The 27,917-nt window shown below is 36.7% G+C and overlaps 1 protein-coding gene across 4 annotated transcripts in view; it reads right to left on the bottom strand.

Moving 5' to 3' along the window:
• The window catches only part of LOC126367745 (NAD(+) hydrolase sarm1), a 98,938-nt gene that overhangs the window by 10,303 nt on the left and 60,718 nt on the right, over window positions 1–27,917 (bottom strand). For 2 of the 4 annotated variants that reach the window (XM_050011455.1, XM_050011457.1), the window contains exon 2: window positions 1,898–2,050. In XM_050011455.1, the coding sequence (XP_049867412.1) occupies window positions 1,898–2,050 (153 nt within the window). Of the gene's footprint in view, window positions 1–1,897; window positions 2,051–14,160; window positions 14,351–23,832; window positions 23,893–27,917 lie in introns of those variants that run through there. The other 2 variants (XM_050011456.1, XM_050011458.1) reach the window with 2 other exon arrangements.

Genomic DNA, 27,917 nt, shown 5'->3' with positions numbered 1-27,917 from the left:
ATTAGTAATTTGAAGGTTATGCTGTCTGGCTGGCATTGTCAGACTTTATGAAGATTGAATCGAAAAGATTATGTATAAAATACTGATGAGCAAGTAGTATTCTCTCTAAGACGCTAAGATGTGATTGTTTTTAACTGTGTCAAAGGAATGGTATAAGAGTCAAAGGTGCTTGTATACATTTAAAATGATATTTTCGTCCCTAATGGGACGCAGGAGGCCCTAAGGGCGAATGACAAGAACTCCAGGGTCCTACGTTACGCCATGTCGCATGGTTCTTGGCAATCAGCCAGACTCAGACAGCGGGAGGCGGCTTGCCGCACGCAAACTTCACACTTTGTTTATTTTAGTTTTTCAGAACCAAACAGATGTTCAGGGGTGCTATTACACTTTCGATTCGAAATAAGTTTTTTCGGATTTTAACAAGGAAAATGTACTAATGTTAAAATAGTAGGTGCTGGATATGATTTGGTCATCTGCTGGTGGACTTGTTGTGGATCTACATAAAATTGTTCATAGATTTTCCTTTACGAAATGTAATTTATTATCAATGACGTGCTAGTTAATAAGGTTATTTATAGAATCGGTTATTTTGTTAATAAGGTTTATTACATCTACATTATACTGTCAGTGCCAGCCTATTTGAATGGTGAAATGATATTTGTATAAAGTTCAAAGAGAGTTCGTTTTGATAATAATTAATCCAAGATGTCTCTTCAAACCAAAGCTGTTTGTGAGATTGTGCTGATTCTGAGACAAAGACGAACTCTAACTAATTTCGTGTATTACCTCCAAAATAATTATGCGTCCCGATGACCTCGCCGCCTGCGCCGACAATAGGTACATACAAACTCGCGGTGTCCGCGTTTGCGTATAAATTTTATTTATTTTCCCCGTAACTTGCGTTGGGCGGATTCAAAATAAACCGGCCATTTTATGAACCGACCGCGCCCGTTCAGAAATACACCACTATCTAAATTTACAGCAAACCCAGGCGCATTTGTTGAGAATTCACAATCAGTAAATCATAATGACAAATATCGTTAAATTAGTAAAATATACTTGTTGAAAATTATAGTTGCACTGTTCTGGCAATCAGGCTTATGCAATTCAGTTGCTGTTGCCAAAATCATTTTATTTCAACATCTCTTTTTATTCGTATTTGAATTGAAAGGCTCGTAGTCACATCCGCGTTTTCAGACAAGTAATTTTGGCTTTGGCGCAAGTTGGTCACCGATACAATATTGTTTAGTGACCAGAAAAACAAAAATAGGTCTCTTGGATGCCAGTCACCAGATGCAGCCAATATTACCATTGGGTCTTTTCTCCAAACAATTGGTTGTGAGTCATAATCATAAGGTCCTTACCTATAAGTAACAAGTCGTGACTCGTGACCCATTCAAAATGTTAGGTATTGAATCGTCAGGCGTAAGTCATTTATAATTCCAACGTGTGGATTCCAGTTTCTAGCGACTTGAATTTTCCTCATTTGGTTATGTTCGCATGAGTGAGTCTGCTTTTGATAATTTTATTATTATAACAGTAGCTTTACGCGCTAAATATATTCTAAAATAAACCAGTTGTAAAACTGGTGTACCACAAAATATCTGTCATTGTATTTGAGAATTTATATCAATATAAATTAAATAGGTATATCATAATATTGGCAAAAGCAACTCAGGGCAACGTCTCAGAATATTATGTTTGAGAGAAGCGGTCCTGATTGGGCTCATAGAAAAAGAAAGAGGGAATACTTTAAGAAACGGGGTTCTCTTGTTCATTGGCTGTATCGACAGGATTGTTGTATGTCGAGTAATCGAATCGTAAGGAAGGTAGATTACGAGGAAGCGTGTCGTAAGGGTAGTATGTTACGCCCTTAAAGAGTTTATTGACCCCTCACCTGTTGCGAAGATGAGCTGGTCACCTGCGTATTAAAGGTCTGGTTCTGGTGGCGGAGGCTGCTCTTCTTGAGGTTCTCCATGACGGAGGCCAGGTCTTTGGCGCTGCCGTTGTGCTTCACGCTGCTGCTGCCATCGAGGGTGAACTCTGGTATCTGTAACGAGGGAGAACTTTGGTTACTTGTTTGGCGGATGAGAAAATAAAAAAGATAAAAAACATTTATTTCTTCTTCCACAAACATCAATTTCATAGTTTGGGACCGTGTGTGGAAGACAGGAACCGAAACTAAGTAGACCCTGTATCTTGGAATCCTGGGCCCTACTCGTTCCAGTCCTTACTTTAGTAATTATAACAAACTGTAACACTGTTAAATAATTACGTGCAGATAATAGCACTATAGATTGTCCTAACATAATCCTATGATATTTCGCGTTCAGTATATTTGGGTGCGTATATCTCCATATTACCAATGGTTGTCTATTTTCTAATAAGAGGATATGTTATGATTGTTATCTTAACCTTTGTCGTGTTTCTATTGAAATTGCGGATACACAACATATTCCGGAGTCACCACGGGTAGCTTGACTATGAGATGCTCACTGCGTTGTTTATGTAAATTCTTTGTAGTTTACGTCAACTGTACAGCTTTCTACTAATTTATAACCTGGTAACGATGCAGGTGTCTTTACAGCAGGTATAATAATAGAAAATGTAGTAAACATTCTATTAACGAAATTACACCACATTGTATGTAAAGTCCCTGTATAATTAAATTCATTAATTTAATTACTTCGCCAATTAAGCTGACCACATGAAACGAAATTTAGGTTTATTTGAACGTGTAATAAATTTGACCGACCAAAGCGTTCGTAAACTTGTTCATAATCTTATTGGCTTATTTGCCTCAGATGGAATTAACTACTTGGCCGGATAAATGGTACAAAAATTTCAGTGGACAGGTCTGAGGGTGCTCAGTTAGGCGCGAATGTCATCTGAGAGGATTCTATTTGAAAGGATTTATGATCATGGTGAGTCGATACCGATAAGCATTGAATAAGTTTATCCGTAGTAGAATAGGCAGAGTAGCAACGTATCCTAAATATTCATTTCAAATTCAAATAAACTTTATTGCACCAAAATAAAAGGAAATAGTTACAAAAGACACATTATTAGATAAATGGCAAATGGCGGCCTTGTCGCTTAAATATGTGATCCATGTGAGCTTTTCAAGGCTTAATAGAGTCAGGTAAGGTCGATCATTGACCTAAACAACCCACACGAAGATGAGAAAGACAAACACGATGAACAAAAGTTTGTCTGTAATGTAATGTGCGCTAAGGTATAATAGGAATAAACGGTTCTGAATCAAATGATTCCAATACTTCTACATGCTCGGAATGATAGTATAATAACGCTTGAAAATTTAAAACGTATTTATTTTCGTCTTCGGATAAGTAGTAAAATCGACCTCATAGATATACTCGCTGATACGGTTGAAATTGAAATAGTAAAATAATTTCTACTATGCTTATACTCATACTCATACTCATACTCATTTATTCATAAAACTTTTAAATTTTACATGTCAAATGTCTACTTATAAATATCAAGTACCCATAGTTAATAATACATAATTATATCAGTGATGTCAACATATTATCTATCCATTACAGAACTCATCCATGTTATAAAAGGCACATTTAACAAGCCATTCTCTTAGTTTATTCTCAAATTTGAAATCGTTTACACAATTTTTTATGTCGGCAGGGATTTTATTGTAGATCTTTGGTCCAATAGCATGAATACTTTTAGTTGATTTTTCCAGCCTGCACAAGGGTCGCATTAACTCGGTTTTACTTCTAAGGTTGTAAGTGTGTACTTCACATTTCATAGAAAAGAGGGAAATGTTGGTCCTTACGTATTTTGCGATATTAAAGATATATTGTGAACAGAGTGTTAAAATCTTTAGTTTGATAAATAGTGGTTTAGCATGAGTTTTGACAGGTACTCCAGCAACGATTCGAACGGCCCGCTTCTGCAGCACAAGCAAACACTTAGAGTTACAAATTCATAGACCGCATTCAGATCTGAGACTGTCGTAAAAACCAACATACTATAGGTCGTGTCCATTCTAAAATAAATATTATAAGGCCTTGGGTTGAAAGGCTGTCACCATACGAATAATCATATTCATCTTAGAATTTCGCATCAATAGCTTTTTCATTACTTGTGGGTTTGCTCACCCTTTTCAGGGATTACAGGTGTGAGTTTATAATATGTACCTATAAGTAGCAAAAACTAGAAATGCTGTTACGGTTGGTAGTAAAACAGAGCATTTTGATGACCCTGTGATACGTTCAGAACTGTTAGGCGAACGCTTATCTTTACAGCCAATCAACACGAGAAGACTTAATTATTTCGACCAGAAGGTCTCACCTTTATTGTGGAGCCTGTAAAGATTAAAATGTCCAACAATAGTCTAATTAAAATAGAATCATCAATCACTGACAAAAGGAACGATGTAAGTAGGACTCAACTAGACCGTTGAAGGCCTATTGTAGATTTCTAAAGGGTTAGAATTGGGTAAAGCTTTTGATAAGGTTACCGGCAAAAATTGGTCCTTGTGGTACTTGCATTCGTCGAAAATCCAAAAAGTATTTCGAAAATTATATCTTCTCTCGCGTGGGTTGATGAAATCGATCACTGATTTCACAACCCTAGTGTCAGGGTTACTGTTGAATTGAGGCACCAAAGGCCCAAGCCACGTCGAAAGAGGTTTGTAGTTTATTGGGCCTTCCTGACAAGCAATCTTTTATTCTACTTGGCTCAGGATATACTGTGTTGAAAACACAGGTGGTAAAATCTGTGGTTAAGGTAGAATTGAATCTAATCATATAACCACAGCTAGACTTAACAGCAATCACTCGAGATAGCACAATGTATGTGGGTAACCTTTATTTTATTATCAGAGTACTAGCTTTATTGCCGTTCGGGGAATAAATAAATGTTTTGAATTCAGCGCAAGGACAATAGGTTGCACTTATTGAACCCGTTGAATAGGGTCAAAGGAACTATAGTGATATAAATGATATAATACCGATGTGTGAGTCACCAGAGAGTCCGGCAACAGTGAATCGGGTACTCAGCGCACGCGCAAGTGTGTCGATCTGAGGTGCGCGCGACGCATATTGATGGGCCCGCCTACAGGCTCATGTCGGACTATTTGGAAACGCCGACGCAGGCAAGGTGTCAATCAGCAGATGTGAACATAAAAGGTTTTGACGGCTTGTCAATAAAGTTTAAGAGGCGTTTATTGTCTCTGAAGTGGTACTTGATAGTCTTGATGCTTATTGACCTGTGTCAGGTATAATTTGAATATTTGAAGATGTGATTGACAATTGCATTAGCAATGACACGATTGCTCAATTGTGAGATCCAATTATGATAACGCGATTGTTGTGACATCGATGATTAACCCTGTGGGTAGAACGGTCCGAGATTCGCGTCGAATGACGCGAGCATGCGCAAACGCCGTTGACGCCGCTGATGTCATGGCCACGCCGGCCGGCGTCATCGAAACACCACATTTACATGTTTATAGTGACGCTTAACATTATTATTACAGGCATAATTTAGATAAGCTTTTAATAAATCGGGCATATAATAACAGACGCAAAAATAATCAGGTTTGTGGATTACATGATTGCAGGTAGGCAATAAACTAAAATATTTGTTTTGTCACATTCGTAAAAAGAAAACGGTTAACCGTTGACCTTTGATAAGAAGTTGTTTAAAGCTCGAGGAGACTGTAAGAAAAGACTGTCGTGTTCAGTTCCAAACAATGCCACACATTACTAAGTTGGGACAATAGCATGATATCGATCTTAGCTTTTAAAAGAACCATATTACATAACTAGCTTTTGCCCGCGACATCGTCCGCGTGGCGTGTTATAAAAGAGAGATCTTTGTGTGTGTGGGAAAAAGTTTAAAAATTGCTTAATTTTATTATTTTTAAATGAGGTTATTGTATAAGTAGCTCAGTTAAATAATGAATTGTTATTAATTTTTAGATTATTAGTTTATGATAATTTGGTTTAATATAAATTTAGGAAAATACGATCAGAGGAGGCTAACCCTGAAGTACCTATAAGCTTTCGTCTAGAATTCAGAGATGAGAATGTTTTTTTCATACAAATGTTTTTTCCCGCTAATTCCCGTTCCCGTGGGAATTTCGAGAATTCCTTTCTTAATGCACCTCTACAGTACCTAAGCTACGTCCTTTCCAAATTTCAAGTGCCTACGTTTAGCCGTTTAGGCTGTGCGTTGATATGTCAGTCAGTCAGTTTCTCCTTTTATATATTTAGAAGAAGATAGAAGATGACAATCACCATCTTATTTGGACTCTGTTAATTTATTCTTTATAACGTTTTTCTCCTTTCACTAATGTTTATTTCCAATATTTATCTTAATGTTCATTTAGTTTGTTAAGTTGGTATTACTTTATTCCTCTCCTACTTCCGTTCTTCGACCTTCTACCAACTTTAGATATTGAACAGATCTGTAGGCTTGACAAGATCTGCGGGTTCGAATGCCGTCTGAGTCAGAATTTTTTAGAAGTTAAGACTCTTTGTAAGTTTTCCCTAAGCATCACCAGATAAGTGTTATAAAAAAATAATTATTTCCTAATAATCCCAAATCTAATCTTTCCTTCTAATCTTTCCTTTTCTTTCTAATGTATTCTATTTTTTTTTCCTTTTTTTGTTTTGAGATGATCCGTGCTTCGGAAGGCACGTTAAGCCGTTGGTCCCGGTTATTACTTACTGATGCATGTACGTAGTCGTTACATGAGTCATATCAGGGGCCTATGGCGGCTCAATAATAACCCTGGCACCAGGGTTGATGGGGTTGGTAATCCACCTCACCCACACACGATAGAAGAAGAAGAATAATTATTTCAATACCTTTGACCACGTGACAGCCCGAAGTTTTTTTTTTATCGGCGACCAATCGCGTAGCGTGATCAGATGACGATTACGTAAGAGTAAACTCATTGATAAGCCGGTGACTAACGTTACGGAGCAAAAAAGACGTTCCTCAGCTAAACGGGTCAGCTGTGGTGCGCGTGAGTCACTGTTCGGAGAATCGTTGTAGCAATTCCAGAGAGCATGGTGCTATTATATAAACCATTTGCATTGATCAGATCACGTCATAAGCCAGATCTACAGAATGTGTCATTATTGTGGCGTATCATAATTGGGTAGTTTCTTAGGTCAAAGATAAATTATGAAATTCTGATTACTAAATAATTAATAATAAGTGAGACATTTTATCACGTTTTTCTATGACGTCACCGGTTGCTTTTTCATACAAATTCCATAGTAATTACGCGTTTTGACGTTTAGTAAAAAGTAACTTTTTTGACTAGTTGGAAACTATCATATTGTGTTGTCGTTTACGGCGTTAGTCCTATAAACATAACATAAGTTCACGACTATAATCCAATTGGGGTAGTAAGAGGTTCATCCATTGCAAGATGAACTGAGCACGGTCACGTGCACTAATATGTATACACCTTGAAACCATGTCATAATAACTTTTTTGACAAATGAAACTGTTAGTCTCATTAAATGTCAAATATGATAGTGCGACAGGGTTCTAAAGTGGGTACGTGATATTGCTCATGACTTATTAAAGTAAGTATGCCTTTGGTGGCTCTGTAATAACCCTGACACTAGGGTTGGTGTGGTCGGTCATTGACTTTAACCCGCATGAAAGAAGAATACGCATATTACTATTATTTGTATTAAACTCAAAAGGCTTGTAACATTACCCAACTCTGAGTTTGAATTCATGTTTGGATCACAGATAATTGATATCAAGTGGTTTCCAGGATTTATGTCCGGTTAATGGCTATAGAACAGCCTCCGTGGTCTAGTGGTTAGAGCGTTAGGCTCACGATCTGGAGGTCCGGGTTCGATTCCCGATGGGGACATTGTCGAAATCACTTTGTGAGACTGTCCTTTGTTTGGTAAGGACTTTTCAGGCTTGAATCACCTGATTGTCCGAAAAAGTAAGATGATTCCGTGCTTCGGAGGGCACGTTAAGCCGTCGGTCCCGGCTATTAGCCGTAAAAACACCTCCACCAACCCGCAGTGGAGCAGCGTGGTGGAGTATGCTCCATACCCCCTCCGGTTGATTGAGGGGAGGCCTGTGCCCAGCAGTGGGACGTATATAGGCAGTTTATGTATGAATGTTATGTAATGGCTATAGGCTCGCCCCCTATTACATGGGACTAAAACATAGCTGGTGGGCTTGTGTCTGGTGTACTACACACTTCTGCCTACCCCTTAGTACTATACAGGCGTGTAGCTCTGTTACTCAACCCTTTAGGGATTTCAGGCGTGAGATTAAGTCAACCTATGCTTATTAAAGTATTATTGCCCCTAATTGTAAAATTGTGTTGTTTATTGGCTGTAGATTTTTTCCTTCTAAATTATTATGACCTAAAAATATATTATAATATTGTTATTAATATAACATTTCCAATTAAACTGGACCGACGATCTGGTGAAGGTCGCGGGAAGCCGCTGGAAGCGGGCAGCGCTAGACCGATCGTCGTGGAGATACTTGGGGGGAGGCCTATGCCCAGCAGTGGGCGTCGTACGGTTGATAATGAAGAATGAATGTTACCTATGTGTAATGTACCTAGTGACTATGTCCTACCTAGTCATGGCATTTTGTATAGGCGATCGGCTGATGCTAAATCCGCAACTTCGGTATCTAAATAGTATTATGTTATCTCCAAACCGTCTTTACTTGGCAACGACTTAAACATAAAATTCCAAAAGAGGCAAAACACAACAAACCCGTATACTTAGTAGGTAACAATGCAGTAAAATTTACAGTATTCTCGTAAATGTCATGAGTTTACTGAGATAGTGGTAATTGATGTTTTGTTTGTATTTTATAAGATATAAATATTAAGCAACGAATAAACACCCTCGAGGATCGTAACGAAAGGGTAAGTTAGGACATTGACAAACAAAAACACATAACAAGCCTTTGAGTTTAGTTTGGGGATCAGAGTTTCCAACAAGGCTTAGGCTGCGTTTCCATTGACGCGGAACTGTGCGGAGATGTGCAGGAATCGACCAATCACCGTGAGGGAGAGAGTGACAGAGCGGCTACGTTTTTCGCTCTCTCGAACGCTGTGACTGGTAAATCCGCACATCTCCGCGTCAGTGGAAACCCGGCCTTAGGTGGTAACTCACCTAGTGTAAACTCACCTAGTGGGTGAGTTGCCAGCTTTTCGGATTATTAGTGGTCATTTCACCCAAAACTTTAGGTGATTGTAGGTGAGTTTACTATCAATTTGACATATTTATGTACAAATCTTCTTGGAAATAAAATATTTTTATTATTTATTATTATTATAACTCGTTTTAGTGGGCGTAGTAAAAATATTGCTCATGAAATATTAACGAATGTAACCTTAAATATTGGCTAATATGAATATGAATATTAACAGCAATAAAAAATGAAACATAATACGTTATTGTACTGTTTTAAACTATACAGTTACAAACATGAACAGTTCTCTTACCTACTTACAGTTTGTGTAGGCGGTGAACTATAGGCACTAAACTCTTGATTATTATACTAGCACTTACTAGCTTGAGGTTAAATCATATAACGTTATATAAAGGTATTATCGTCTCTTATAGAGAAAAACGCATAAGCGCCTTTTTGAAAAATCACATTCGGTTGTTATTTTTGTTCACAAAACCTCGCAAATCGTAATAGACACGATAGTTTCAATCCAGGTAAAAAAATGTGGTCTCAATTTTGACCCATTCAAATTAATTGAAATAAATTAAGGTTTTGATGCAGAATCGACCTCATTTTTCTAATCGGCAACTTATTTGAAATAAATTAGGCAATAAATTATTGTTTATTCAATCATTCGAATATTTCTTTTCTCACGGTTATAAATTAATATAATTCATATATGCAGAAATAATGCTTTTTAAATTGCCCCACCTTAGAAATTGGTGTGAAAGGTTAATAAATTTCATCACTTAACTAAATTCAAATAATATTATAATATTTAAAAAACAATTCCGTGATTAATTCGTTTTATTTACATTTATTTACCTTGCTGATTAAGTATAATTATATTATTTTCTTTGTTTACGTTAATAGAATTAATATAATTTAATTTAAAATTGTGAAGTTAATATTTTATTACTTACGCCTTTACGCAATTAATTTCAAATAAATCATACGAATGGAACATTAATTATATTTAATATTACATTTTTACTAACTGAATAATACAGCTTAGGTTCGTGTTTGACTTATATTTCTCGTTGTGGGCTATAGTAGGACTCACGTATCTACTAAATGTATAAATTAATAATATCTAGAATTAATCGATAAGGAGAAGGCACTACTGAATATGACGTAAGTAATATAATATTTGTCATACACATACATATATAAACTCACGCCTATTTCGACTCATGACTATTAGGAATACCAGTTGCTTTGATTTTTTTATATTTTTCATAAAAACGTATTATCTATCGCCTACAATTGTCCAGTCTCGCCTCTGGGAGACTCTCTCTTTCTCAATCTCTCTCTGGGAGATTGGCTCTCTAGCCAGACTCCTCAATCAGATCGTCAGAAGCCACTTGCACCCACCTTTACTATTTATGTCTTAAAGATAAATGTAATGTGATAGTGACAGCTTAGCGGCCCATTGCTTGTAATGGCGTACATCCATCACTTTAGACACGACGACAACAGACGTGACCCCTTAGTTCACTTCGACTTGTTGGGAATAAAAAGTATATTATTTAACACTTTCTTTAGCTTTATAACATAAAAGAAACATTTACCTACTATTTACAAAGAGAAAAGATTGTATTCTGCCTCGGATTCTTCATTACTAATTTAAGAGCCACGCGCTTGTTAGTGTATAATTCTCCATTCTTGTCTATCAAAGGCCAATTCTTTCACTTCCTTATAAGACACGAAGTTCACCTACATGTAAGCTCTTCTTGGTCTTCCCCTTCCTCTCTTGCCTTGTAACACGGGTAAGAGAGATAAAACAAAAAAGGACCCCAACCCCGGTGGGGACTTATCAGACAAAACACTTTGCCCTAGTTTGGTTAGGACTTAGGACATTGCCGGCTGATCACCCGATTATCGGAAAGCAGTTGGTCCCGACTACCATTTACTTAAGTATGTAGACATTACACGAGGCTTGTTAGTGGCCTACCGTGGTTCAATAGTAACCCCGACACCAGGGTTGATGAGGTCGGTTATTGACCTAACAACCCACACCGAGAGAAGAAGTTTAATAAACATATCTATTTAAATATAGTAGAGTTTGAAATAGAAAGTACAATTTAATTCTAAGAAACCATTTATTTGGCATTATGATTCATTTATCGATCTCATCGATCTAGTTCACGAATCGAATCGAGAATATATTAAGTAGTCCGATTAATCGATCTTATTTGGTTGATTAATAACTTGGCAACTGTCTTTGACTTTGCCGTCCACTGGCCGAGAGAAACTATGTTAAGTCACACAATATAGTAGGTGTTGAGGTTCAATATCACATTCTCCTATTTTGGCTTTGACTTAAATTGTTTGTCCCTGTCAGCTGGAAGAGATTCTAACTAGAAATTAGCTGAAGGGTAGTTCTTCGAACACCGGAAGTCAATATAATTACCGCTAATACAAAAATATCCTAAAATCTTTTGTCTTTTTGCAAATATCCAGTTAGAACTTATGTATGTCGTCAACTTACATAAATTCTAACTGGATATTTGCAAAAAGACAAAAGATTCTATGATATTTTTCCGTTCACGGTAATGAGATTGACACATGTGAAGATATATACCCTAAACCGTTTGTCTGTCCTATGTGTGGTCTATCTGTTTTTATCTTATCTCCCTTGTACAATAATAACCCTAACACCAGGGTTGCTGAGCTTGGTAATCCACCTCACAACCCGCACGATAGAAAATAAACTGTTAAATAAATAAATAAATGATTAGCGAAAGAGCAAGCCATCTTACTAAGAAAGCATTATTATATATTCAACAAGTAGACGAGACACCGTCTTCTGAGAACGACTTTCACAGCCGTGTTTTACAATTTAATGAACTTCTACAGGCACATAGAAAACTTCTTGGTAAAGAACTTACTATGAGAAGTGCGCACTAAATATGCACTTGAATCACTGCATGCGCAGTGACCGGCCGCGCATGCGCGATCAAGGGACGTTATTATCGAAGGTCAGTTCTGTGCATGCACAGTCTACACGACTAAGCGAGACAAAGCACCTTTATTACATAACTACAGAGAAATTCCATTTGCATTGAATAGTTTAATATGCTGCATGGGCTTTACATTACACTACATGGTGGTCAATAAAGTTTTATGATCTTGGCTTTGGAAAACAGGATTAGCAGTGTTGACAGCTTGAAAATATTTCGCAAATCAATTTCCTGTTTCGTTGTCATTCTTGTTTGATACACCGATTTTGAAATGCGCTGATCAAAGAGCGCCTCCGGTAATTATAATGTTTATATTCGTTTAACCGAAAAGTTTACGAAATAGCTCCGTCCAATTTGCATATGTAGGGGAAGGCCGGGCATAGTGGATACCTTAAGGTATTTAAGGTTATAGCAGAAAAGGTTTACAATACAAAAACAAAATAATTATCAGAAATCAATCTTTATTTATTGCTCTTACAAATACGAACTTCAGTAACCAAGAATATTTAAACAATAATCAACTGCAGTTCAAATAAAAAAAAATACGATTGTATTCGCTTTGCCCGGTACCCCGGGTAAAGCGGATACAGTACTTGGGCAAAGTGAATACCCATAATCAGACTCTGAAAATATAGAAATAACTTTGATTAACTGAAACAAATAACTTTTATTGACCATAAAATTATAAAATTAAGATTGGCAATTGTCACAGGTATACCCTTATGTGCCATCAAAAACAGAACAATTTTCGTGACACCATTGTTGACAAATGTCACATCGAATCCAATTTTCAATTAGTTTACCGTCTTCTTTTATATATATTTTCTTAATCTTCGGTGAAAACAGTTTTATTTTTATATTTATTCATCAACTGAAACTAGTAAAAGACCTTTTTAGATAATAAGTCATCAGTGGATATGGTATCCACTTTGCCCTACTCACTTTGCCCCACTAGGTAAATTTTGAGGTTAACACATTTCATGCAAAAACGAATAATTCTGACTTTCTGTTAATTATACCATAAAAACCTACTTTGGTATGCTACTGAATTAAGACATTCCTAAGAATCAAGAACAAGTAATATAGGAGAATTAATCAATGTACTTACCGCGTAAAATCAATCTTTTATTTACGAAAACACAAATCTCCACTCCGCGGATGGGACACGACGCGGCCTCTCGCTTCTATGTTTGCCGCGTATTAATCCAAGATGGCCCGACGTAACAGTAGTGGTGTGTTGAATTAACATCTAATATTTTAGGAGTAGTGGAGAGTATTCGCTTTGCCCGGGGTATTCACTTTGCCCAGCCTTCCCCTAGAAGATTAGTAGGGTCCTGTTTTAGCAACATAAATACGAATATCAGAGGCACGTGTGGAGAATATTGATGTCGGAGAATGTATAATGTTTTCTTTTGAGATTTCTCCAGTAACATTAAGGTCGACAACACTGAAGAGTTCTCAAAGAGAAATCCACTATTCAAAGTTGCGGAAATGCGATAATAATGCGGTTATCAATTATGCATTCTACTATCGTATAATTACGACTTCTAATGATGTGTATGACAAGATCGTGCTCAGGAATGCAAAGACGAAAACCAAAACATTATTAGATAATGAACCATTTGCCGGTAACAAATTGCACAAATTACGAATACTTATGTATAGGATAATTAACTATTGTTTAGTGAGGTTGTTTGTTTCAAGTAACTTGTTCTTCTAGTACCTATTTGCGGGCACGTACTTATTCGTCTTGAACATATAAAGCTCTCATTAATGCATTATTGTGTTAGACAGTCAATTTCAAAATATTTATCTCTATGCTCTTCTAACGCCTGTCAATCATCAGATGATCAAAGTGTGCAATGCAAATGATTAATCGCAATAGCGTATCCAAAATATCCGATGCATTTTCTAATGCAGCTGATCGTCGCACAAATGGTGCCAGTTTTAGTACGTAGCATAATGATTTTACCTTGTGTTGCGCAAGAACTTTAGCACTGTCTATCTGGGGATATCCACATGTCGCATCGAGTGAACTGTGATAATGTTTGTTATCAACTGGGAGCACTGTCGATCACTTATCGTCATCACACTCGTGCCGGGTCGCGTGTATTGTCAGTTTTAGCGTCGTCCGTACGTGCGTCTGCGTCGACAGTCGCGGCGTGACTGCCGGCCGGCCGATCGCAAACTTCAACTGCGGCCACAATGGGCTAATTAGAATGGCGAGTCGAGGCGCGGGAGGGGCTCCACCCACGGACCTTCGCATCCGCTTCATGGACAACTCCGCTAGAGCCGATCTTATCAATATGTCCTCCCAAACTGACAAGATCAGTATTGGTAGGTACTCGTATGTTTACACGGTTGTTTGCGAGAGAGCTTATCAGTTAGTGTTTTATCGGATACTTCTTTTAATCTTTCAATACCCATATCTGCTTTTGTTTAGGAGTTTTAAGTTGAGCATAGTAACAACTTTACGAAGCACTAAGTAGTAAAAGTACTTTCTAGTATATTTTTAAAATCCGCACGATTTATGTCATCAGGGGTTCGCACAAAAGCGCCGACTTGAAATTTATGATATGTAACTTAATGCTAAGCCGTTCTGAAACTCTACACCCGTATGATGTGTTGAAAAACTTAGCCGGGGAAGGGAGACTGTCAAGTCAATGACCTTTCAATGTCGCGGCAGACTCGACTGCGAATCATCGACAAATAATTAAACGAATATAAATATCAGATTCTTCAAAATTTACATGGTCTGTTTGACGATTTAAATGAATTATTACGGCTCTTAGATTGAGTCATTATCGTCGATGGTTCCTTTTACGGAGTTACTTATCATTTCTAATGATTGCTGGCGTATTGTAGAATTATTAAATCCATGTGCTGAGTGTGGTCTATTTACCTACGCCCACAATGGACTAGTTAAACGCATAACTACTTCCACGCGATGTTACTGTTGCGATGTTTTATGCTAATTAGTTCTACTAAGCAGTAAGTCTTGATGTTTTAAAAAGACCAGTATTATTAATCCGCCATGCGGGTGCAAAGCCAGACGAATAAATTAGATAAGAGTAGATGAAGTTTTTGTTAGGTAAGTACATATCTACATAGTTTATGTATGGACATACTAAGCTCTATACTATGTGTTGAATATGTTTTGTAACAATAGTAGAAACAGGTAGAAGATTCAACAAAGAGGTAACTGTTCAAACGTTTTTTTCCATTTAATCTATACATTTCTTGAAAGTCGTAAATTATTATACGGTCTTGTGACTCACAATCTTGCCACAAATCAGTGAGTTGTTTAACGAGTGCACGATTAGTCTCGTGCCGTAGCAAATCTTAATGTTTACTAAATTTGTGAGTAAGCGACTCTTATTCATCCGAGATATGAAGCTGCGGTCTAACGAACCAGCATTACTAACGAGCTGGTTCAAATTAAATAATAAGATTAATACAAGAATCAATTACACCCATGCACACTCATGATGCCTGATGAAGCGAATCAAATCTATGTGTGCAGCAAATCCGAGTGGTGAGCTGACAAGTGCCTATTATCCCTAATCCTAGGATGATTTTGGGCACTACTTAATTATTTTTTTTCCACCTTAACCTACTAATACAGAGACTTTTTATATACTATTAAGTACATACTATACTTATATGGAAGAGGTAAGATAATAAACAAAAGAGAAGATAAGTGGTCTAAGAAGAGAGGAAAACACAGATGTATTAAAATTCTAAACATTGAAAGACTAGTTGGGACCTGACGACAAGAATTTGCTAAGTAGGCAACTACGAAAACCATCTGAAGTCGTTTGTGATTACAAACAAACAAATATAAGTAAAAATGGTAACAGAGTTTAACACACTGAAACAGACAGTTGCTAAGCTACAAACGCTAAATTTGTTTGTAGCAATTATACCACAAAGAACAGAGCTTCGAAAATAGACGCGTCTGTTGCCTCAGTATACCTATCTTCGAACTCACAGCGTTTATGGTCTAGGGCTGCCTTATAGCCAGACTAGTGAGCTTTTGATTTTAATATTTCGGACAGTGACTTTTCTGGTTACTACCAAGACCGAACTATTTAAAACCCGAGTTTTGTCATTAATATCATTCAATTCCAAGTGCATTCGATGTATTTATAAATTCTATTCTCATCCTACTTCAAACTCCCCGGACACCGTTACCCATCTTAGCACCCCTACAGTAGGAGCCATTACTACGCATAACTGCATGTGAAATCCAAATCGTTGTTCTACGACTTCCAAGAGCCTATTTATCTCACTGTTATCAAAATATCTCGACTATAAAAACCAAATAAAACCCAGTTTTCACGCTGGACAAACTATATTTCCATCCGATTCTCGGAAAAGATGATTTGTTTGTTTTGGTCCAGTGTTTACTTTGCTATAATGAACGTTTTGAGCACATGTGAAATCGGATTGCAAGAAGCACATACGTTGGAAATTAGCAGTGATTCATTCATTATGCGAATAGCTCAAGGTGTGAAATTCCCAGTCGGCATCTGTTTTCATGGGTGTATCTTAGTAGCTGTTGGTCTAGAAGGGAGGAAGGTAAAGTAGCAAAAGATGACCTTCCACGAGGTTATCCTTGATAGTTATGATGACTGTGGATAAATAATTTCTTTTTCAAAACTACATGACGCTTACATAATCAACTTTAACGCATGCTAAGATAAATAAATCATTTCATCTAGTGCGCCGCACTAAGGCTGAGCATCCATAATGCTGGCAGCGATCTTCCTTTAAACGGCCAGGCTAATTCTTTCAGCAAAGACGCTGCCAGCTCTCGGATTGCCAAATGCCTCGACAAGGCGCGCCGTGAGGTTCTTTAAAAATCCTTCCTTGATAATTATGTTCAATAAATGATTTAGAATTTTATGGGAATATCTGCTAAATATCTGCTCTCTACATGTACAGTATTTACTTGTACATTAACTTCAACAATGTAATTTTTGTAAAAAAGATAGCAGTTAGACACTATTTCAGGACATGACAAAGTAGGACTCATGACGTCATCAAAATCTGAGAATGAACATCCAGAACAATTGACGCAATTTTGAAAACGCATAGAAGCGTCACAATCGGAAAAAGCAATAATACTATTGAGTCAGTAACTGCACTTCACGCGTAACCATTTCTTGGATACATCGCTATGACTAACGCGTGAGTCGTTTCATTCATAAATGAATTCGTGTAGCAATCGCTACTATAATAGTGTTTACAAGCAGAGGAAACTTGGAAAGTTGTGTCACCTTTGATAACGATATTACGCGTCAATACTTATTAGTTGATAACCTGTTTCCGGGACCGTTATGTCAAGTATTTTATTTAAAGATTAGAAACGATTTTCGCATATTAGATATGTTTTATTGTAAATACGCGGAATTTGTAACTAGATGACGAGTACCTAGAGCAAAACGTGAGTGATATAGAAATAAACGAATATTTTGATGAATTGTACCTACTTCGTTAATAGATTGGTGTCTAGTCGCTGCTAAACGTTTGCGTCTTTGAATGTCTTATTTACTTTTTTCCCTAAATCGTTTTGATACTCTTCACAATGCCATACACCATTACCGATTTGGGTGCCAACCAGATTTTCTTACTTTAAGTACGTATATTTACATAGATTCATAGATAAACTCACGCCTATTTCCCGCGGGGAACCACATTCATCCATCGTTTCATACTTGCACGCCGGTTCGCAGTAGATCGCACTAAACCTGCTTTTTAAGTTTTTAAGTGAAAATCAATGTTAAGGTCTACAATATAAATAAAATGCTAATATTATATTTCATTGCCTAACTAAAGATAAAAACAACGCAGACGTCAATAACAGAAACGGTAATAAAAATAAAAGACATAAACCGGATAATATGATAGCAGACAGATAACAGTATGGAGACGTGAGAATCTATGTACGTGTAGCTGTGGCAACACGTTTTTGTGCTTTTCAAAGATTTCAATAGCAGAGAAAAAGAAACTCCTAATTACATCAGATGATCAAACCCTCAAAATAAATAAAATAATAAAAAAAATAAAATGAGTTTCATTTCTGTAAATCTATAACAAACAAGTAACAGGTTACATTTACATTACCTCAAACATGACGCAAAGACTTTTTTTGACGTGTTATATTGTAGATTTGCCGCAGATAGCATTAACTACTTGGTCGGACAAATGGGGAGCACCGAGGGCTCTACTCGGTGCAAAATTTAAGACAACAGCCCTGTGGGTGCTCAGTTGTGCGTGAGCTTCGGCTCCGGGCGTCGTCTCAGGGGATCATATTTGAAAAAATTAATCGAACCAGATCGCCGGCGGGGTCGGTATCGGGGTCCTGTAGTGTTTGTTGTCGGGAGCTGATTAGCAGCCTCTATATCGAATCATACGCAATGACGTAATCCTGAATTACATGATAATGTTGCCAAATACTAGGAATCGTAATATTTGGACAACGATAAGATAGAGAAGTCGAATGGTGTAACGTATTCAAAAGCTATCGAGGTTATGATGCGAATGGATGAGTCACAATTCTTGGTCTTGTGCACTATGTTAATATTGTCATCGACTGACTCAGAGACATTTACCCTAGGCTATATATTCTATAGCCAATTAAAACTATTATCGCTAATTATAAACCTGATCTGTTTTTAAAACATGATACACATTATGTAGATTGCAAGTCAATTATGGACTTTATGATACGACTTTTAAGAAGATTGCATTTTGTAATACTTAGTATTTTTTTTTTGTGTACGCGTAGATTATTATTTGTATTTGGTAATTTTTGGAGGAGCTCGGTGGCGCAGCAGTAAACGCGCTCGGTCTGCGATTGTTGAAGTAAAGCAACTTTCGCAAAGGCCGGTCATAGGATGTGACTACAAAAAAAAGTTTTCATCTCGAGCTCCTCCGTGCTTCGGAAGGCACGTTAAGCCGTTGGTCCCGGCTGCATTAGCAGTCGTTAATAACCATCAATCCGCACTGGGCCCGCGTGATGGTTTAAGGCCCTATCCATCCATAGGCAAGGCCCGTGCCCCAGCAGTGGGGACGTTAATGGGCTGATGATGATGATGAATTTCATTGAATGGCATAATTTTCTTTATATTCTTCCAATCGTTATTTGATCATTTTGGACTCTTTTATAATTCATTGACTGGCACTAGTTTTCTATCCAATACCATTATTGCATCGTTTCTAAATTGCAAACAAAAAACTTATGATTTTAACACTGTCTCTACTTTGCATACTCTGCTATTATCATAATTCGTCTTAATGCCATTGGTGCCAGCGGATTGTATTATTATTGACTGCCCATCCTTACAAACTTTCAGACGTGCCTTTGTGTTATATTACATACATACATAAACTCACGCCTATTTCCCACCTGGGCTCGTATGGAATTCCGTTTGCTTCTATCCTGGCACACTTCTCTTGCTTCCTTAATGGTTTCTTACACGCACGCCGGTTTAGAGAAGATGTTATATTATGCTCTGCTATTATTCCTTTCTTTTATTTTTTCACCAAATAGACAATTTGAGGCGGGGATTAGTTGAAACGCTGCTGACTCATTGTTCATTCACGTGGCTTATCACACTATATGCACACACTATTACGGCATATATTAGATGGTTACCTGCGCGTGCGCTGATTACAACCAACCATGACTCAGACGCTACATCCTGTTCTACCTTTTGTTAGACTTTCACGCACGCGCGTTGATAACTTTCTGGCGATAGTTCTGTAAATATTTTTTGTTGACTTTTTCCTTGTGTTATTTTCTTTCTTGAGAACAATTGTACCTACCTAATCAAGTACTAGTTACTTTTTTTTATTATAGCGCTGGACTGCACTATAATAAAAATACTAGACATTGTATAAATCATCTCGAAAACTTCGAAAAGAATAGCTTAGATTTATACGTATATACGCTTTACAATTTGAATGAAATCAAGATATGTTATCAAATACTTAAACCAGAAAATGTGTTTGTTTATTTGTAAGAATTTGCATTCCATTGATATGCACATTCCGATGGCGATACAATCTTTATTTAAATAGTGAGTCACATAGATTGGTCGGCCAACTGATCGGACAATTTCAAGTTTTGACCGACTCGGAAAAATATTTCACAAAAAAGCTATGGATGAAGTCACTCCAATCAATGGTAATAATGACAAGTTTGGTTACATGATTCCGATGATTTTTGATGACGAAGTAAATAACATGCTATTTGAGCATCCTAATTTGTAGACTGGTCCACGTGGGTCGAGACTTTGACAGTAAGTAAATTGCAGAAAAAAAGATGATATTATGGCACATGGAACATTTGTTAAATGTTTTGATTGAATCATGGTTGAAGAAAATGGCGTGGGCGCGAAAACGGTGAATAATACTGATAATCCTTTATGACTGGTGCAACGTGGTGCAATAATTATTTATTTTTAACAATAAAAGGCCTTAGCCAAGTTGCAAACGATTATGGAAAACAATTGACATAAGGTGACCTAATATCAATCTCACACTTTTTATTCGACTACACTCTCGCTTTTATTCTTTTTATCAAATGTAAACCAAGGTTTTGAGCGCCAAATCTAAATGTCACTAAGTTCCTGGAAGACTTTGCAAAATGATTAGTCAATCATAAATATTACGTAAGATAGAGGGAAGAATGCATATATCTAGCAGTTGTGTAGGAGAGATAGATATAATAAATGTTGATGTCCATTTTATATTGATTAGATACGTCTATAACAACATCATCATCAGCCGTACGACGCCCACTGCTGGGCATAGGCCTCCCCCAAGGATCTCCACGACAATCGGTCCTGCGCTGCCCGCATCCAGCGGCTTCCCGCGACCTTCACCAGATCGTCGGTCCATCTTGTAGCGGGCCTACCCACTGAGCGTCGTCCGACATGCTCCATGTCGTCTATAACAACAAGACTTGATATTTTTAGCGAATGACTAGTCATTTATTATGTAATCTTAGCTTTCCTAGGTGCGCGGAACTTAGATGGCTTTCAAGAATTTTATACTACTAATAGTGTGTGTCACATTTTGATACAAACAAGGCTTGCTCTTTATTATGAAACTCAGTATTAACGCCAGCGGCTTAGTAACTAACAATTTGTCCAACATATAGAAGACAGCGGACAGCGTGTCAAGGAAACCAGAAAGTCCAATGTTAATCGACCTCTCCCTTATTCAATTCACCAACTAAAACCTGAAAGTGAGTACCATGTCCAAGGTTTTCGTAAACAAGTCTTGTATCTTCACATTGTTGGTTATTTGCTCGAGATAAAATCTAGATATTAGGTGTTAGAGGAAGGCGGGTATTAGCGTGTACACGGATGTCTCGAGACGTTTACAAGATTATGTTTGCAGAACATGTGTCAAGCTGTGGCTTGTATGCTCTAATCGCACTGGATTTGACTCGCGAACTAAAGAAAACAAACATGGGATATTACCGCGGATTTATCAGACTTTGTCGTGTGCGAAATGACAAATTGTCTTTATTTTATGTTTAGCGTTCACTGGCAGAAATAATCTTCAGATAAAGTGACCTTTATTAATATTGCAATTTGGAGTAAGCTGAATGATTTATTCAGTTGGTAAGCATCTTATCTTATCTGTCGTCCAGAGTTCAATTTCATTGAGCAAATAAGTAATTGTTAAAACATTGATTGAGGTTTTGAATTGATTATCCTGGTCAGGATCGGATTTCCAGACACAATAGTTAATCAATGGAATTTAGATTTTAAAGGGTATCTTTCTAGGCCCAACGACCTTAAAGAATGGAAGAGGAATACATGTTGTGCCGACCCCACCTAGAGTGGGACAAGGGCAGGTGGATGATGATGTAGGTCGTAAGACCTTAAATTCATATTTTTGTTCCTCGTGAAATACATAGTCACGTTGTTGACTTTAGAATACGCCATCGCTACAATTTGATATTGACGGCAGTGCTTTTGATGATGGCAATGAATTATGGTATAAATATCGAACTCATTTATTGTACGATAAACAATATCATACAGAAATGGAAAAACCTTATGCTATACGTAAACGCAAAACACAACGGAAAATAAAAACACAGCACCTACATACAATTGTAATTATAGTTAAGTATAGCTTCAACCTCCTTCATGCTATTACAATTTAGCATGACAATAGACAGCAGAAAGCGTTCTATTGTGGTGCGCGTGCGCAAGTGTGTGTGCGCAGTGACGTCGCTCTACATGTTATGTACACAACACTATACTTAACGTTACTCATCGCCAAACCTCCAACATAACTAGTTATTTTAAAATAAGTCGGAATGGCTGAAATTATTTGTAATTAACAAAGTCGAGCCACATCGCTGGCTAGCTGAGTAGAGAACTGGAGAGATACAGTTTTGAGTACTTTAGTAGTATTTATTGCTGTTTCTTGTGTCTCCTTTATTTGTCTGTAATTTGTCTCTGTATCTATATTAGTACATGCTTTCAAATAAATTTTCTTTCTTTTTTGTGTGTTCTTTGTTTTTTATCTTTCGAAGAGTATTTTTTTTTTAAATTTAATTGTATACCAAGTGCGATGACCCTTTACTAGATAGTTTCCAATGGGTAATCTTAAATTCCCTAACGTTATTACTTTTTCATGGGGTCTGCTTATCTACTGTCTGATCTTCCAACCCGCGAAGGGAACACCAGCCCAACGCATAGCACACAACACATAGGTACATCCGAAGCGCACTTCTCGGGAATTTGGGTTTACGCACGCAGTTATCCTAACCGCTGAGCACGTGATAATCATTTTATGATCCAAACATGAATTCGAACATCATTGAATTGGGTCCGTACCGGAGAAATGCTAGTATTTAAATATTTTATTCAATGTTAGTAATAACAAAGATTTACTGCGCCTGTGGTAAAAGTATCTAGATTAGGTTCGATTCATGCACCAGACCGTAAGAAATCCAGATTAATACATGCTACATTAGGATTTACATGAATCATGCAAAAGTTGATTGTGGACGCCATACTACGGTTATACGATACCATGTATTTGAAAACGTATTTTGCAATTTAAGCGTATCGCTATTATTATTCGCTTATGATATCCAAGGAAAATCAGTAGGAAGAAGTACAAGATGAAGTCGTACCAAGTTGAAATCAATTAAAAGGGCTCTAATCGTTGCTCTTCTGTCGTATTGGTTGTGAGATCAATGACTGATCTCATCAACTCTGGTGTCAGGGTTGTTGGTGTTAGGGTTATAAGGGTTATCGTTGTTGGGCTATTGTTTTTAATTTCATGCAAATTTTTAATTTATTTCGTGATTAGGTACTTCTATTACATTTGTTTGTTGTTCATATTTACCATGACTTTTGTACTTGTTAAAAATAGAATTTAGGTGTAAAATTAAAAATGGAGACTCATTCAGTACAGTTTGTTTTCTAATCGTTAAAAAAGTTTGTATTTGCTTTGATAATTTGGAAAAGATTTAAATGAAAAGGGTAACAAAGAGAATAAACAAGACATCTTTAACAGTGAAGACGTTTAATTTAAAAGAAAATTTGCACCTGAATGAGCCCCCACTTTTCTACCCACCACCTTAGTAGCATGCGAAACATACCCCCCATCGTGCAGGCTTTGAAGTTTTGTCCTGGATTACTAGGCACTCTTCCGAACGTACCTGAGAAAAAAAGGAAAAAAATATTAAAAACAATACTTTTAGCAATCACAAAACAACATTTTAAAATATACATCGAGTTGAAAGTTAAAATCCGGATAAGAATATATGAAGGTAAGAAGGGAAGCAGGTATATAAACGCTAGGTGATAAAGATAATACAAAAGTAATAACATAGGAATCAGATGCTTCTAGACCTACCAGCGACCAATTGAATTGGCTTGATGACGATAAGGAAACGATCAAAACAACAGTTGTTTTTATATACTTAAGTATAATTATACTAAACGTATTCTAGATGTACGTGTTTAGTTTTTAAAATGATAGTTAAAATTACTTGCAATTAAGAACACATTTGCTTCACATAGATGTAAATGGAAAACCCAGATTGCTAACGCCAAAACAAAGAGCAGTATTCATTTTTATGTGAATATCATCCATTCATAATAAATTGCAGGTGGAGTTTACAATCCGACAAATTAAGCCTGATAAAGTTTTCCATCATAGCCTATGTCAAAGATATCGACATTAGACGCAGCACTAAAGGTCCCTTGTTTACTATCAGATAAGTTAACGTTCTTCTGATAACAAATGTATGTTATGTAGTTTCCGGAATATTTCTACCTATATCTGTCAGATAATTTTCTATCGGTACCTCTATTATCTTGCCTAGTTCTGGTTGTACACCTTTTAAGATTTCCGACTCTATGGTCATGTGAAATTCTTTAAGTGTGTTGTTGTTTTTAGCCACGAGATCTTTAGTGTTTCTTTGAATAATAAACATGGAAATTTCTCCTTAGTTTATTGTTAGATCAATATCAATGCTATCTTCAGACGATAAGGATGGAATTTGAAATATTTTCCTTATTGTTGCTACTTTCACTATTGTTTGTCTTTCGAATACCGTAGTTTTTTGACCCCCAAGTAAATCAGAAAGTGACATAATTTCTGAAGATTTGAGTCAGTATTACTCGACCCTGGTAAAAAAATATTTTTGGAAGTAAAATGGTGTTAATACGGTTATAATCAGATCTGGTTACGATGAATTATTGTCTTATGTCACTGTACAAGGGGGCCGAACGATATGTCATATAATATGTATCTTGTGACTCATAAAAATATTTGTGAAATTATGAGTCAGGCTTGTGCCGTTCTTTTACCTGGCACTGTTTATATGCAAAAAAATAGGTGTACCATGTTATTATAATGTCCTTTGTCATGTAGTTTGATTCATATCAATGTAACTACTTACAAGGTTTATCTTATATGCAGTTGAATTACTTCTACTTCCTCTTTGTTTTTAGTTCACAACATCAGCTTACAAACTGATACCTTTAGATTTCAGCTTTCCTCATCCAAAAGCATAATTTGTTCATTTTGTGCAGAACGCATCATCTCATCGCCCTAAAAAGCCAACCCATCTGTTGTTGTGTCGTGTTAGTGTCCAATATTGGTGACACTAAAAAAAATATCTCAAAAGAAAATCTTAATTCAAGTTTTTAAAGAGGCTAATGCTTTTTAAGAAAGACAATTTAAGTTGGTTTTCTCCAAACAGGTGTATTTGGTTCATGTAAATAAGATGAAGCTGAATCGACAATTGATTCCGAGAACCAATACAATACAAATACACTTTATTGCACCAAAATAAAAATAAATGATTACAAAAAGTCTCTTAACTAAGTACATGGCAAATGGCGGCCTTATCGCTTAAAGCGATTTCTTCCAGACAACCATAAGAACCGTGAACCGTGTTCTAGATGGCACAAACGCTTTCTTATTTTGGCGTTTCAGATGAATATTTTTCAAAGCTTTAAGCGGAACGGTAATGAAATGCATTTGATTAAAGATAAAAATGTAAAACAGGATAGTTAAAACTGCTGGAAATTCTGATACCTATCCAATTCCTTTTACAGATCTGTCTAGCAAAATAGTAAATTATTTAGCGACATTATTCAAACACAAATTAAACTAAGTACGTAAGTACGCTACCTAATCATAAATAATCAAATCTATACGACGCAAAATAACAAACACCACTATTAATAGTATTAATAGGTACGGAGATAACCTTAATTGTCATAGAAGTATCATAAAGCTGTCCTTATTAAGCAGCGTTTGTAAAGCAATTTGATTCAGCCAAGATGCTGCGTGGGCGCAATGCAGTTATAAGTGTGTTAGGGTTATTGTAGACGATGCTTGTAACTAGAGCAAGTAGTTTATACAATAAAGTATCACAATACTAGAAAATACTCAATTTTTTTTTAAATTACTGGCGTGTGTTTATGTGTATGTGTAAAATCGCAAAAAGAACAGAAGAATACTTCGTCATAAACTCCGCTATTTTCTAATACAGAATCTACTATCTACTGTATTATGAAAGTGGCGAATGGAGACTAAAGAGCCAAAGTTTCTTAAGTTTATGCTACTATAAAATAACTAATATTATTGAATACGTTATTATGTTATGTTAATTTATTTACTTGAGACAGAAGCATAAGTATCATATTGTAATGCATAGCTTCGAATAACGTTTGAGAAATTCAAGGTGGCGTCTAGTCCACACCCATTGACGCCTTCGAGTCTTTCTTTGAAACCTTTGCTTAGACATTGCGACCGTCAGATATTTTATCCATTATTTAATGTTCTCCAACACAGATCACCATGGTCATCACATCAATTTGCGAGTCTTGGTAGAGATAAAGCAGTTATAATTGTATTTTTTCGGTCATCATCATCTCCGTCGCCTAACCTAAACTTGCTTATTTTCCTTTTTGTATTTTTTCAATTTCAAATAATAAAAGAATCTGTTTTGGATCTATCTATCTTCTCAGCCTGTACCCGCTGCTGGATACAAGCTTCTTCTCTCTGTTTGGGATACAAATGGTTCACCGACAAGAGATGTGCCTAATAAAAAAAACCTTATACCATGTTTTCGATTTACGAAATCGCAGCGACTCGCTCCAGTTACTGGCTACAGTACTTGCATCGTGTAAGGGCCATAAACTCAATAACTGACCAGACACAGTAGGCAGCGGAAGCGAGCGGCGGGCGTTTGTGGCATCCTACTTAACTCGAGAACGGAAGTTCTATTTTCGGTGCCTACCGACCGCTTCCTTAGAGGAAAGTCCACTTGGAATATATTGTGTGAATGGAGCGTCTTCCTGCTTTTACCTGCTGTGATTTGAAATGCTACATATATCCTTACGGAATTCGGATTTGGGTTACGGACGATCCTGTTTGAACTGATAGAACGTTTGAAAGATCAAAATAATTACGAATAGAGACCAAATAAGATACGTAGACAGAGTAATGCGGGGTGGAAGGCAAGAGGTAACCACTGCCCTATTTTTCCCTAAAAAGTAGCATGGAGAATGCTACACTGACAAGAGCGTGGCTCTTAAATTAGTGATGTGACCAAATAATTAGTAATAAACTAATTAACAGAATTAAGCACATTTTACATTTTGTTTCCTCTAATACGATAACATAACTCAAGATTGTTTCTGTCAATTATTTCTAGGACTTTGGTTTGCGATAGGCTTATCGAAATAAGAGTGAAATGTTTTTATATTTTTATAATAGTATGTTTCTTCAGTTTCGCGTGTAAGTATATCTTGAGATTTCCGCTGCGATTGTGTCGATAAAAAAGTACGTTTGGATTTCTGTCTATCTTTATTTGTCTATTCTAGAAATTTCTCAAAATAGAATATAGGTTTTTGTAGGTACATTTCAGCTTTTTTTTCTAAATGATCGTTATTTTCAAAAACATAGCGTCCAGAGTTTTATCAGAATCCAGATGAACAAACGAACCAGCAGACCACGTGGTCAGAACTGGTTTATGACTGGTGCCGTTCAGTTACAATGCAATTCCCGCATTCCTGCAACCAAGTTTTTATGGTCCGCATATTTTAAAGGAATTCCCGGTGAAGTAACTATGTGCTGTTATTTCTTTTTTGTTGAAAATAATTTTGCGTTTGGCTATAATATTACTGAGACGAGTGGCAACGCAGCGTAAGTTGGAGCAAGCTA

The sequence above is a fragment of the Pectinophora gossypiella genome, chromosome 6 (genome assembly GCF_024362695.1).
Source record: "Pectinophora gossypiella chromosome 6, ilPecGoss1.1, whole genome shotgun sequence".
Taxonomy (NCBI): domain Eukaryota; kingdom Metazoa; phylum Arthropoda; class Insecta; order Lepidoptera; family Gelechiidae; genus Pectinophora; species Pectinophora gossypiella.
Note: the sequence above shows the minus strand (reverse complement) of the source record. Positions and strands in the feature narration are given on the sequence as shown.